At 39.2% G+C, this 14,836-nt stretch overlaps 1 protein-coding gene across 5 annotated transcripts in view; it reads right to left on the bottom strand.

The window, feature by feature from the left end:
* Asap1 (ArfGAP with SH3 domain, ankyrin repeat and PH domain 1) overlaps window positions 1-14,836 on the bottom strand; it is a 325,249-nt gene that overhangs the window by 128,686 nt on the left and 181,727 nt on the right. For all 5 annotated transcript variants that reach the window (XM_074069229.1, XM_074069232.1, XM_074069228.1 and 2 more), the window contains one exon: window positions 12,399-12,471. In XM_074069229.1, the coding sequence (XP_073925330.1) occupies window positions 12,399-12,471 (73 nt within the window). The remainder of the gene's footprint in view (window positions 1-12,398; window positions 12,472-14,836) is intronic.

The raw sequence follows: 14,836 nt of genomic DNA on the forward strand, positions 1-14,836 counted from the left end.
CTTGAACCATGCCTCCAGCACTTTTAGCTTTAGGTTATTTTTCAGATAGGGTCTCCAGCTTTTGCTTGACTGGCTTTGGGCAGCAATCCTCCTGTACAGTTGGGATTACAGGTATGAATTACTACACCACCTGGCTTGGGGCCTTTGCTAATTTTTTGCACAGGCTGGCCTTGAATCATGATCCTCCTAATCACTACCTTCCAAATAGCTGGGATCTTAGGTGTAAGCCAGGGCACCCAGCCCAATACAAATGCTTCTTAGTTATTTTAACTGTCATCATGGTCTATAATAAGCTGTACCACAATTTATATCACAGTCCCCTTACTAAGAGACTTCTATGTTGTTTGCAATTTTATCCACCCAAAACCAATCCTGCAATAAAAATTTGTATGCAGAATCTCTTACATGCTTGTACTTTATCTCTGGACAGATACTCACAAAAGCAGGATGGGGGGAGGGTAGAATGTGTGCTTCAAATTTAATGAATGTAGTTTCATTCCTTTCCAAAGAGGCTGCTGCAGAAATTCACATCTCCAACAGCAATGCACATACAAAAGAATCCCTATAATCTCACCAGCACCCAAATGTTACCATCCATGAAAGCCTTAATCACAGAAAGCCTGACTTTTGTATTTTATTGGTTAATAACATTTCCTTATCTCTGTGTTTACACACTGAGCCTACTTTTCCACTGCTTGCGTTTCTCTTCTCAGTCTGTAAGGAAGCTGTCTTGTGCAAGGCAGAGCAATCTTTTGCAGTATGTACTGCTAATCGTGATCACAGTTTTGGTTTTCATCCGTGATTCCTGGCTTGAAACCCCCTCCCCAACGCGGACCATAATAGGCAGAATCCCTCTTCCCTGAGGCAGGTCACAGCCCTCCTTCCTGTCAGAGAAAATCTCTGGTCTACCTTTTACAGTGGGCCGTGTGTAAGACCCTTCTCGTTAAAGAGGGGTCCTGCCCCAAACCTACAGAGAGAAACCATGTACAGAGGCCAAGAAGAATATGGACAGAGGGGCCTTGCTGGGTTTCCCTCTCAGTCCATCACAGCAAGTCAGACTCTTTTTGTCCAGTCACATTTCAACACGGCTGTCCAGGCTTAAGTCACGCCTGTGCAAGGAAGTCTCCATAAAAAACCAAAAGGTCAGGGTTTCGGGTAGCTGCACATGTGGAGTTTCCTAGAAGGTGGTGTTTGGGAGAGGGTGTGGGAGCTCTATTTCCCCTACTGTATACCTACCTCACACTGTGCGTCTCTTCACAGACTCCTTTGTAATATCCTTGACAACATGTTTCCCTAAGTTCTGGGAACTGATGAAGCAAAGCAATCGAGCCTGAGGAGGGGACTGTGGAAACTCCAATTTATAGCTGGTCAGTCAAAAGCAAAGGTAAAAAAAATCTGTGACTGGCATCAGAAAAGGGGGACACAGTCTTGGGACTGAGTCCTCCCTGTGGGATCTGATACCATCTTCAGGTGGACAGTATCAGAAGTGAACTGGGTCAGAGGATAACCAGCTGGTGTCCCTGCAGAATCAACTGCTTGCTCACTGGTGGGGAGAAATCCCACCATCTTTCGAAGTCATCGAAGAGACCTGGGTTGTAAGTGTAGAGTAGGGGAAACCAAGTGTGAGTTGGTTTTCTCTTCCGTGTCATCAGACAAATATTTTCTTCACTTTATGTTTATCTTATAGTGTGCCTTGCCACACAGAAAAAATTAAATTTCATCTAGTTAACTCTGTTGATCACTGTCCAAAACAGTTTAGGGTTTCTTGTCTTATGTTCCCAAACCATCTAATCTTTTCAGCATTTTTAAAAACATTCCAACCTTTAAACAAAAGTGATGTGTTTGTTTACATAGCAAGATAAAGGTGCTAATGTTATGTTTATTTTTTTAATTTTGCAGAGCTGGAGATTGAACCCAGGGCCTTACACATGTGAGGCAACAACTGAGTCATCCCCAGCCCTCAATGTCCTCAACACTTTTTAAAGTACGCTCTTAAATTTCCGAGCAGTTCTGTTGTCTTCTCAATACTTAGTTCATCCACTTGCAGTAGGGTTTTTTTTTTAATGTGGCAAGTTAGAAATAGCTGTAACTTTACTTTCTTTCCTCTGTATGAAAATATTTTGCTATTTAACATAATTTATAGAAGTCAACCATCTAGTTCTTGACTTAAAAATGAATATGAAAACAGGTCCTATCTGGGGAGTTGGTACCCGTGGGATGGGGAAGGATATAAGGAAAGGGTGTAGGAGGGTGAATATGAAAATGTTATGTACACATGTATGTAAATGGAAAAATGAGACCTTAAAACTATTCCAGGAATGGGAGAAGGGGGTAAAGGAGAATGAAGGAGGGAGTGAATTCAACTATGATATATGTAAATGTCACATTGTACCCTCCAGTATAACAATAATAAAAATTAAAAAATTTTAACAGTTAAAAAAATGAACACATGACAAAACTTGCGCAGAGCAGGTTAGGATTCACAAGAGAAGATAACTGAGCAAAAACCTGAATAATGAATTAGCTGTCCGATGAGCAGACACGGGGTAAGAACATTCAAGCGGGGTAACAGTGTACCTTATATGCACACAAAGCACCCAGAAGTAAAGAACTAGGATTTGTTTCAGTGGGCAGAGATGAAGACTCACACTGGGGCTTTGGCTATCCGGTCTCACCACGTGAGATCTAGAACTAGTTGGTTATGATGTTAAAAGCACTGCCCTCCACTCCTTTCTTCATCATATTGGGGCTCACATCCCTGCTGCCACAGCAATGAGTCCATAAAACCAGCACCCCTCTCATTCATTCATTCAGTGACCCTGAAAATGCTAATTAATTAAATTAATTAAAATGTTTTAATTTTAATTAAAATGTTTTAATTTTACAGGCTGGGTTTATTTCCTTGGTTCCAACATTGACTAGTTTGGATACAATAGTTATCTGATGAGGAGTAAGTCATTTCACTTCACCGAGCCTCAGTTTCCTCGCCTGTTCCCACCACCTCTCACTGCATAGGTCTACTGTTAAGATTAAAGGCACACTCCTTGGAAGCAGAATGTCCTGGGTCTAGTTTTTAAAATCTGCCATTCTGGATAATTCATTCCTCTCTCAAGGCCATTTTGAATTTAGGTCTATTCTTTCAAAGTACTCACCAAGCTTCAGCAAAAATGTGCCTCAGACTATGGAGCATTATCTAGAAACTGAGCATGCAACTTCCGTTTCTGAAGCCTTGTCAAACCACCCACCAGAGACCAAGACACCCGCCAGAGTTCCAAGTGGCCATTACTCAGCATTTACATGGCACCTGAACATCGCTCCCAGAGGGCAGAAGCAGAGCGCTCATTTTTTCTGCTTTATCATTCAGGCTTCCTAGCAGCCAGAGAAAACACACATCACGCTTTGGTTTACTGGTTGCTCTGTAGGTAATGGCAGTGCTTTGAGATCTGGCCTTTAAGAAAAGCTAACAAGGAGACCACCAACTCTACCTCTACTTCAGCATCTGCAATATGACTATCTGATGGAGGTGAGCTGCTTATTAATAGGTGTTCTTTAAAAAAATGTGGGCCCAGATGGATCTGTAATCCTAGCTATTCAGAAGGATCGCAGTTTGAGGCCAGCCTTGGCACAGAGTTTGTCAGACTCTATCTCAAAAACAAAAAACAAACAAACAAAAAACTCAACACAAAAACAGGGCTGGCAGAGTGGCTCAAGTGGGAGAGGGCCTGTGTAGCAACCATGAGGGTCCTGAGTTCAAACCCCAGTACTGCCAAGGAAAAAAAAACTGTGGCCTCACATTTTACTTTCAATAGCACCTACACTGGGAGACAAAGGTAATTTAGGTCATGCATACCCTTAATTCTCCTAAGCATTAGCTTCTTGTTTGTAAATTATATATAAAAAAGGCTTAGAAAAATCAAAGCTCACTGGGTTCTTATCTTACTAATGAGTGGCTTACAGCAGGAACTAGCCTGAGAACACACAGTCTAGATTGGTGCTCCCCAAACTATTTTTGCCTATCCATTCCTGTCAGTAAAACATTCTATTACTTTTTTTTTCGTGGTACTGGGGTTTGAACTCCAGGCCTCACCCTTGCTAGGCAGGGGCTCTACCACTTGAGCCACTCCACCAGCCCTTAAAACATTCTAAAGCACACGCTTCCAATCAGTTAATATACTTAAATCCAATTAATATACTAAATCATTTATGTGTTAAGATAAATATATGGTATATATATATGATAGGCATATATTGTAATATATTATCTGTTAATGTATTGCTTATACAAGTCAGTGGTTCAATTCCAGGGTTTCCAAAATCCCCTGAAATTGCCTGAAAAATTCTGCTTTGCAAGACTTTTTTAAATTAAGAAGTCTGCTGTTGTTCTGAAACTATCAAAGGTGAATGACCACAAAATAACAGAATCTCAGAAGATCTATTAGCTAAATCTAAAGACCAAAGGTCCTGCCGTCTCTTGCATACACAGCCTAGTGTGTCTCTGAGAATGAAGGAGCTCAAAAGAAGGCAGGGCTCTCTAACTTCAGTTGCTGGGGAAACACAGTTTTTGTTGGACCTATGAACTCTACTAGGTTCTGTATAGTGTATTTCTTCATCTTGTTTCACAACCACTATTTCACTATTTCATAAGTGGGCAGGATAGGGACCATCATCTGTTTCATTACAAGGAAAACTAAGGCCCAGAGAAATAAAGGAACTTGTGAAGAAACCATTCTTGCCGGAGTGGAGATCACATTCCGGCTCAGATAAGCACAGGAACCAGGGCCACAAAGTGCAGACAGTGAGTGCTCTACAGCATGCATGGGGTTCAGAAAACACACAACAAAAACCATCTGAAAAGAAATGTGGTTCATTACTATTTTCCTCTTTTAAATTCATCTGAATTTTCTATAGTGAACATGTTAATAAGCATACTGTACATTCATAAGAGGAAAAATATGCCAGAAAATGCCAGAGAGAAAAATCATCCCCAGGTGTTCTGAACTTCCTAATCTTCACGTCCCCAAATACAACTCTCCATAATGAATAAGAACACAGCTGACCAACTGACTTGGAAGGGCTGAGAAAATTCTGTTGTGTGTGAATGTTAGTGCCACTGGCTGAGTAAAGTCATCATCTGTCAACTTCTAGTATTCTGTCCTGTGACACTGACTACCAGTGATAGACACTTAAGAATCACTAACAACCTATTTATTTCCCTTTCCAAACAGGGCATTAAAATAATAAGCCATCACCTTTCTGTCTAAGGCTCTAATAGAGAGGTCTCTCCAATCCTGGAAATAGACACATCAGGATTCATGGACACATGCATGGATTCCGCACACTCAACTGCCTTCTAGAGATACCACCAGGTAGGGCTGCCTCCAGATGGTGTCTTATGTGAAGAACTGTGACAGACTTGCTCTACATGTGATACTCTGGCTGGTCAGTGGCATGTGTATGAAAGAGCAAACCCTGGTGAGAACACCACGCACAGATACAAAACCAAAGACTAGGCATTCCTCTGTAGACTCTGCTATGGTTTACATGCAACATCTTTGTACTGGAAAACAGAATTTTAGTTCCATGAGACATAAATCATCCAAAAGTGTGGTTGGAATGCAATTTGGAATGAGAGGCAAGATACAGGAAAGCCACAAAATCTTGACTGCATTTATCAAGGAGAAGCTGTTAAGGCTGAAAGGCGGTCAAATATGTCATATTTGATATATTGCAAGAACTTTAATAAATCTCACAATGTACCCCCAGTATAACAATAAATAAATAAATAAATAAAATAACCACAGGGAGTCATTAATCTGTATCTTCATGTAAACAATAAAAGAGCCATTGAGAAGGACTGAAAAACCACAATGGATTCTTCCCTGCAAGCAAAAAAAAAAAAAGGTAGCTATTGTTCATTACATCTACCAAAACAAGGCAGAAGAGCACATTTTTGTACTCACTTTTAACAGTGCATTTTTATTGTTCATTTTGAGGTTTTAAAAAAAGAACTATTGGTCATGGAATAACTGCTTACAATTTTATTTAAAATAAGTTAATAACAGAGTATCTGAGCCAATGGCTAGAATACAAAAAATGGAACTTCTTAAAAAGCCTAGAGTTTTAAGATTCATTTTCCAAAAACCCCTCCAGTTTTATTCCCACAGAATTTGAGGAGTGATGTTCTCTTGGACAAGTATGCTCACTTCTAGAAAAAGTCCCCTTCCTGCACGGTTCAAGGAACTCATAATTTTGGTTTGTTTTCAGCGCTTAAGGAGCAGTTACAAACCCACAAGAATGCAAAGGGCCTTGAAGGCCCCCAAAAATTTGTTCACTTTGCTCCAATCACCACCGCAGTATTTTTTATCAAAGGCCTCTACTGAAAACTGATGATTTTTTTAAACATCCAGTTATCATCTATAAACTTAGAAAACAGCAAAAAGGCAGTTTCCTAAACACAGGCCAAATTCCTTTGGCTGCCTTCTGACATTTTCTTCTTCTATTTCTTCCTATTAAAATCCTAATCTGTTATCTCTTACCTTTGACTGTTAAGAAAATTTCTCTCACCACTGAAAACCACACTATTAAAATTAGCATTAGATGTATTAGGGTAAAACAAAATTACTAACTTTAATTATAACTGACTGCATACTATATACCTTAAAATTTGAAAAAAATTTTTAGAAAACAGCAGAAATGAAGTTTCTTGCTTTCTATTCACTGACAGATTTAGTACTTTACCTTTTCATTATACACTATGGCATTATTGCTTAAAATAGATTAAGTTAATTTAACAAAATGAAAATTTAGAGAATACCACGCATCAATTTTGCTTTAGGAAAGCATGAATGCTCTCTTTTAAAACTATGTTTTAAATAATTCTGACTAAAAGAGGACAGCAGAAAATAAAGAGAAAATGAGAAAACCAAGTGCTTTCTTTCTTACAGGGAACAAGCTATAAAACTGTAACAATCTAGCTGTATTTTGAAAAGACTTCTGTATCATACGCTTGTCATCAAATTACATACCACTGTCATTTTTTTTCCCACAAAAAATAAAGGATGTAAGAGTCCCAATTTTCATACTAACGATGTTACAGATTTCTAGGGGCACCATGTGTTACTAATAAGCTATTATTTATTCCAAATGTATCTTGGCATAAATTTTAAGGAAGCCACCATACAATAAAACATACATTTTGGTTTGAGACACAGACTTTAGCACAGAAAAAGACCCATTAGAAGAAATATCCTGGGTCTTTACTCCCAGGGAAGAGTATACACAAGTATGACATAGCTGTTAAAGAAGACTTTTTCAACTTACCTGACGTGGTAGAGTAACAAACTCAGTCTGTTCATGCTTACTATGAAGTGCATGATTCTTCCTGTTCATTGAAATACAGTATTGTATCACTTTGTTTTAACAGCACTGAGAGCAAGCAGTAAGCTCTCCTTTCTTAAGAGACACACCAGACTTGTGATGTGCAGGCACACATCCATGAATGCAAGGGCAGAAATCCTGTTACTGCTATCCCCATTTCTACCCTATTGACCTGGGGTCTCTCACAAAGAGTGAGGTCGAAAAGTCAGCCAGGGTTGTGGTCATCTGAAGGTCTGAATGGGGTTAGCAGATCTGCTTGCAGGTGGCTCACTAATATGGCTGTTAACATGGTGCTGGCTTTTGATGGGAGACTTCTGTCCACAGGGCTGCTTAAGTGTCCTTACAACATAGCAGCTGGCTTCCACCCAAGCAAATGACCAGAAAGGAGAGGTGAGCAGGTGAAAGCTATCTCTTTTATGAACTGGCCTTAGAAATCATGTGGCATCAGTTCTACAGCATTTTACTCATTAGAAGAAAGTTACTAAGTATAGCCCATATTCAAGGAGAAGGGGAATTAGGCTCTATCTTTGCAAAGTAAAAAATATCAAAGAATTGGAATATGTAAAATATATTTTAAATTTTCCTCAGTGCTAAACAAACTACTACATATTTTAAGCATTTCTTAGCAAAAAGAGAGAGGGAGAGAGAAAAAGGGGGATTGGAGACTACTAAGGTAAACTTTCTAAATGGAAATATGTTTCAAAGATTAATAGACTTCAGAATACAGAAACAACACAGGAAAACTGGCTTGGAGAATTTCCCCTTGTTCTAAAAAGTTCACAGATTCTGAATTTATTCTGTTATTTTAAAATGTCCTCATATACAACAGGGATAAGTGAAAGACAAATTCCCAAAGCTTTTCAAACTAAAGAGTTTGCAAAGAGATAATCTGCTATTCAAAAATAGTATCTCTTAATGTTATACTGTTTACTAATGAGTGTTTTCAGAAGCTTATGCATAAAAATAGTACATTTAAGTTAAGACCCTTCACAATTTTTAAGCAACTTTCAAATAATTTTGGGAAGGTAAGTGGATGGTAATTTCCAACCACAAATATAAAAATGCTTCTAATTTTAAAAGAACATCACATGGGTTTTCTGTCACTTAAGCACTGTGAGAAAACAAGAGAATTATGAAAACACACTGGGAAGCAGACACCACAGTACAGCCTCTTGTGGCTGCTCTGGACGGGGCCAAAAGCCCTAAGACAGGGACAGCTTGGATTCCACCGGGCACAGATCATGGAAAGATATGCAACACCACTGTTTTACTCATCCAGCTATTTTTTAAGAATTAAATGTCGTAGTGCTGCCCACGCAAGTGAACCAAAGCCCCAAGAGTACTACACTTGTTTGTCACTAAAGAACCTATTAGGCTGAGCAGTCTTTGAGGAGCCTGAGAATCTGATTTTATTCATCCCCCACCCCCATTTCCAAACCAAGGTGTCCACATCTTGGGAACCACCCCACAGATCACTGATCACATGGCTGGGAGTTTACATTTGAAGGATTCATTCATGAACATTCCCATCAGTGAATATTTAATAGCCATTTTCAAGAAGTGTCCCAAGGAAGGACCCACCCAGTCAACTTTAGCATTCACTACGCACTTGTTTAGCTCCCACATGTCAGGTAGAAGGCAAGTGCAGAGCAGCTCTAAAGAACAAAACTGGGCTCAGCTAGGCTCTCCTGCCATTTCTTTCTAGGTATGGCACCTTGGACAAAGTCATCTGACTCTAAGCTCCACTTTCTTCATCCATTAAATGAGCACAATATGTCACTAACCTCTGGCCTTGTTTGGGTTGGCCTAGTATGGCATAGGCATCCAGTGACTATTATTTCCTCCAAGAGGCATTTAGTTAGCACCCACCTCACAGTACGTCAGCTCCCTCCTGTAATTTCCCTCTCTGTACCCTGCAAGCTTTTCTTTGCAGTAATTTCTAGTTTCTCACTATGATTACTTTCCAGTTTGATGATTTGATTAACATCTCTCTCCAAGTAGACTGTGAAATTCATGGACTCTGATTTGCCTCATATACCCTATACCCAAAACAGTAGTATGTGACAGGTGCTCAATAAATACCTAATAAAACAAGTCAAGAAATGGACAGAATAAAAAGATGAAAGACACAGTACCAGTCCTCATCAAGATGCTCACAGGTCAGTGCAGCACTCATCAATTCTAGCTCTAAGTCAGATTCACTTGGGGAGTAATTTTCTTTTAATCTCAATACCTGATCCTACTCTGGAACAACTCAAGGGGATGTCTGGCCCTAGATCCTAGTGAACAGCCATGGGTGAGAATCATTGGTCTAGTGTGAGACAGCTGGTCAGCAATCACAGTCCTGCGGGATTCATGTTCTCCTTCAGAAGCACTGTCTGAAAGGATTCCTGCATGAAGAGGACTGTCTGTGTCCACACTGTCCTATTAGTCATGTGTGTTCACTGAGACTGAGGAACAGAATTTAAGCTTCATTTGATTTTAATTAATTTAAGGTTTAAAGGCCACAGGTAACAAGAGACCACACTAATGGACAGTACAGACCCAAGGGGAAAGCACACAGGAGAGCCTCTACTCCTGGCTGGGAAACTCAAAACCCTGTCAGTTGTGGCCCATCCACAAAGAGAGCATAGTCTAGTAGTGGAGGAGATGACACTTGACTCTGCAGACACCCTTGAACTTTCCCTTTGCACCCTCAAAGAGAATAAATTCTCCCTCCTGTCAGTCTAGTGCAGCTATGATTAAGGAAAGAGACCTTTTAAAAAAAAAAAAGGTGAAGCACATCTCCAGGAAAAGAGACTTTGTGTGAGCTTCCAAATGACACAGTGATTGTGGCTAAGAAAGGACATGCATCTTGAGTCGGAACACCTGGAAAGAGTCATATGGTGACCAGAACAGAAAATAAGGAGGCACAAGCTGTAGAGAAAAGGTCTTGTGTGGTGAACAAGCGAAGAGCCTCCAGCATAAGTCAAGGCTATAAAGAACTGGCAGCTGTTCCTGAGGCAGATAATGGCTGCAATGTCATTTGCAGAAGCATGAATTAAAGCAGGAAGACACCCATGCTATGGACCTAGTGGCCATGGTTCCCATCTAGCATTTGTCAAGCACTTACTATGTGGTCTCTAACAGGGGCCTTAAAAGCTCTCTCTCTTTGTCCATGTAATATGCTGTCAGTCAGATGCTGTTTTTCTTATTTAACACTTTCTATTTTCTGATTATACTTAAGGATATTTAAGACAGAAGATAAATAATTTACAGTTTGAACAAGTATGATAACCTAGCACTTACTCTCAGACCTACAGTTCCTGAGTCTCTTTCTTTTCTTTAAAAGGGTGTACCATGTTCTATTACACAGATATACTATTGTTATTTAAAAATCCTATTCTGTTTTTCAAAGTCCCAATAAAGGCTCCTGTAAATCTCCTTGATATACATTTTAAATATATTTTTATTCATATATGATATACATACCTACAGAAAGTACATAATTACTAAGTGCAGTCCTTGATGAATCATCACAAAGTAAAGTTAACTTCTACCCGAAACAAGGAAAGCAATAGTGTCAGCCCCTCAAAAAGACCTGTGGTGGCACCTTCCAGTTATTTACTCCACTTTCCTCCCCCAAGAGCTAATATCTACAAGAGCCCACAATTCTGTAACTGTTTATTAAAGTGAGGCACAGAATAGAAGTTATAAATTAGGCATATAATAGGCCAAAACTTAAAAACATTTGATCACTACATAACTAGACAATCATATTTACTTTAAGTAGATGTTAGTATTTTAATGAATATAAAGAAATTAGGGAGCAGTACTGAGGCACTGGGGTATAAAATGTGTCAATAATTAGTTTTATAGAGTTTCTTGAGGTCTAGAAGGGGTTAAAGAAAATAAAAGACTATTGGGCCTCCACTTAGTTAGCCTAGGGATTATCCTCTCTGATGTGGGGGAAATGAAGTGAAGTTTTAGCTTGCTCATGTTCCTTTCAGCTCTGTAACTGTATAATAAAATTAAGCAGAACCAGCATCTGCTGACTCCCGTAATGTGGTGAGCCCTTTATAAATATTAGCTCATAAAAGCCCCAAAACACTAATGTCACCATCCCCATTCTACATACAAGAAAAAACAGGTTGGACAAAACCTGTAACCTGTTCAAGGTCACTTTGCTAGTGACTTTGTTAGTAAGTGTATTAGCAAGAATGAAAACACAAATCTGTCCAACCTCTTTCCCTTAAAGTCTGCTGCCTTCCCCTCCAAGGTTTCATGTGGTAGGTTACAGACAACTGATTTCTTAGAAGTGATCTCTGGCAGGTGAGCTGGTATTGCAACAATGATAAGAAGGTGTGAGTCAGAGGGCTTGTAATGTATTTTGTTTTGAAGCCTCTCCCCTTCCCTGTGGTGCTGGAGTCTACCATTTCTCATGGGTACCCATTATTTTTCTTAATTTTATTTGTTTCTTTTTATTCACTGACAAAGATACTTTCATTTCCAAATTGACAAAGTCACTGGATAGAAGCTAAAACATTTAGTTCCCAGGTTATCTGGCATTTCCTCGGACAAAAGAAAAGATGACAGTAAGCAGGTCTGTTAAGGTCTATTTAACCTTGTCTTCTAACTTCCATAGGGAACCCATGGTCAGTACTGATTTTCAAATATGTGCAAGCATACTCAAGAAGGAAAAGATTCCCCAATGTTTTATTAAGAGCACTGAATCACAGGCTCACATACACACAAAGAGATTTTAAATATTTCATACGTCATCTGTGACAAAATCACTGTCACTGTTAAGTTCTTAAAGGCATAATGAAATCCACTGCAACTAATATTTTTTCTTCTTTTTGCTGTAGAACCACTAATCGGTTTTGGCTGACAGTTGACACAGAAAGAAAAAGAGCTGAATTTCTTTGATGTACTCATTCTCTTCCTTTTATCAAATCTTTTAGAAACATCTTGCAAATAACAAAGGCAACTTTGTAGACATTACTTATAATTCACATTATCTGACTTGGTGAACTGCTTACCTTGACCAGAATTATATATTGCTTTTACAGATTTCTTCACTTTCTGTAAGGCTGTTCTATCTTGGTCTAGAGCCTGAAAGAGAAAAATGAGGAGAAAATGTTGAAAAACTTGGTACATTAAAAAAAATACATAAGAAAAAATCATTCACAACTGCATTTGTTTGGCTGAGCACTGAAGCAATTGCGAACTGATGTATTTATTAGCTATAGACCTTCCCAAGACTAGAAGTGTCCAGGCTTTGGAGTAACTATGCTTTTTGGATGAATGTAGAGGCATTACACAAGGCTCAGTGAGTATGTGTGAGTGTATGTATATGTGTGTATATGAGTGTGTATATGTGTGAGTAGGAGTGTGTGTGTGTGTGTTTGTGTGTGTGTGTGTGTGTGTGATGGATAATATGGTAACCCATCAGTAACCACGCAAAGAAAATATAAACAATTAGGAAGCCTATGACTTGTTTCCTTCTCTCACAAGTTTACAGTCAGGTAAGGGAGACATAACGCTCAGGGAACAAATCACATCTTATCAGGCAATGGCAATTTCAGCCAGAAAAAAAAAACTAGGGGAGTACAAATAAGCAGTTTTGACCATAGTACTTTTAAATTTGATGATTTCTTTTAATGTTAAAAACACTATGATATACAGAAGTTATATTTTAAAAAACTGTCTACTAAAAAAGCATAATATGAAAATGCTACTACGATGCTGGTAATTTTTTTTCTTTTGTTTTATTTGAGCCAGGGTCTCAAAATCACATTCCTCCTGCCTCAACCTCCCAAGTGCTGGGATTAGAGGTATATACCACTAGACTTGGTCATTGGTGAAGCCATATAGTCTAAGTGTGGTTCAAGTGCTATTTTCCTTTGGCTCCTGTTCTCTAGACACCAGACAGGTGCCTGACTCATGGTGGACTATACGTCCTTCCTAGGGGAACAGGGATCAGAATGCCCAGACCCTTTCTGATGAGATCGGCCTAGGACCACAAGTGGTTCTGTTTCTAAATATGTGAAAGAATCTGGTCAGACCTGATGTTAACAGAGACAAAGCACCAGACTCCAGAGGAGGAGTCCTGGTGGCATCTGAGTCCTTGCTTCTAGCTGTCCTCCAGGCAGATGTCACTGCTAATCTTGCAACAGGCTGAGTACATGAGACAATAAATTCCTTCTGTCCCAAGCCGTGTGAAGTTGGGATTCTGTCACTTGTGACTATAGGTCCTAAATACTACAAAGCCAAAGTTACTCAGTGCTTACTCCATGTCGGGCATAATGTGTTTTAGAAAACATACCAACCACACAAGATACACATACTTTCAATTACCTTATCTCTTTGCAATTCAATCTTTAAAAAAATCCCCATGAAGTATCAGCTCCAGTTTTCAAATAGGAATTGCAGTAGCCCTTCAATAAATATTTGCAGGAATGGAGGGAGGGAAGATTAATTTGCCGAAGGCCACAGAGTCAGAATGTAGTGAAGCTACATTTCACACTAATGCCGACTAAATCCCAAAGGGCATGCTTCTCCTGGGAGATGGGCAAGGACCAGAGCCTTCAGACTGTGAGTCTAACACTATTTCTACTATGCATGTTGCTTATATTCCACCTCTGCAATTTTCCCCAAGGACAACCAGTTCTCCTAGAGGACAGGAGCTCATGGAAATTGGCTCTTGAATGGTTATAAAGGCAGAGAAGACCACTTTCCAGAAGAGAGGGAATGGCAGGTGCCTGCTGCCACTGCACAGATCCTTTCAGCTCTGTGTCTAATAGTTTTCAAATCTATTCAGACCTTTTTTTAAACTTACATAATTTCATTGTAAAGAGCTACAATAAATGGAAAACCAGCATCACTTACCATTAATAGAAGATACTTGAAAATTATAATGTACCCCTAACTATATAAAAAGCTCATCTACTTAGTACCTTGAGTCATCTAACTTGTCAGTCATGTAAGGAAATGCTAGAGCTATTGTAAAAGTTTAAGATTTGTAATTTGGAAAGAGAAGATATTTAATAAGAGCTTACTATGAAGCAGAAACCATCCTGAAAGGCCTACATGAATTATCTCATGTAACTCAGGAAAATCCTAAGTACTATCATAATATACATTTTATAGAAGAGAAAACAGAGGTTTGGAAAGGCTAACTTATCTGGGAGAGCAGAGTTGGAACTTGAACCCAGGTCTTGGCTATAGTACCTAACTTTCCTCAGTTTGTTCATTCCAATGATCTGTTATGAGATGAAACTAATGTTTGAGTCTTACGATATGGCAGGGTGGGGAAGAGTACACTATCCACCAGTTTTCAGAGATAAATCTAAGTTAAGAAATTTTAAGACATTTAGGTTGTGAAGAAAGTACAAGGGAAAGAAAATAATGCAAATAAGGACTCATTTAGGAGATTGAAATCAGTTGGGCACTGTGGCTCATGCCTGAGATCCTAGCT

Source organism: Castor canadensis, chromosome 3 (genome assembly GCF_047511655.1).
Source record: "Castor canadensis chromosome 3, mCasCan1.hap1v2, whole genome shotgun sequence".
NCBI classification, from domain to species: domain Eukaryota; kingdom Metazoa; phylum Chordata; class Mammalia; order Rodentia; family Castoridae; genus Castor; species Castor canadensis.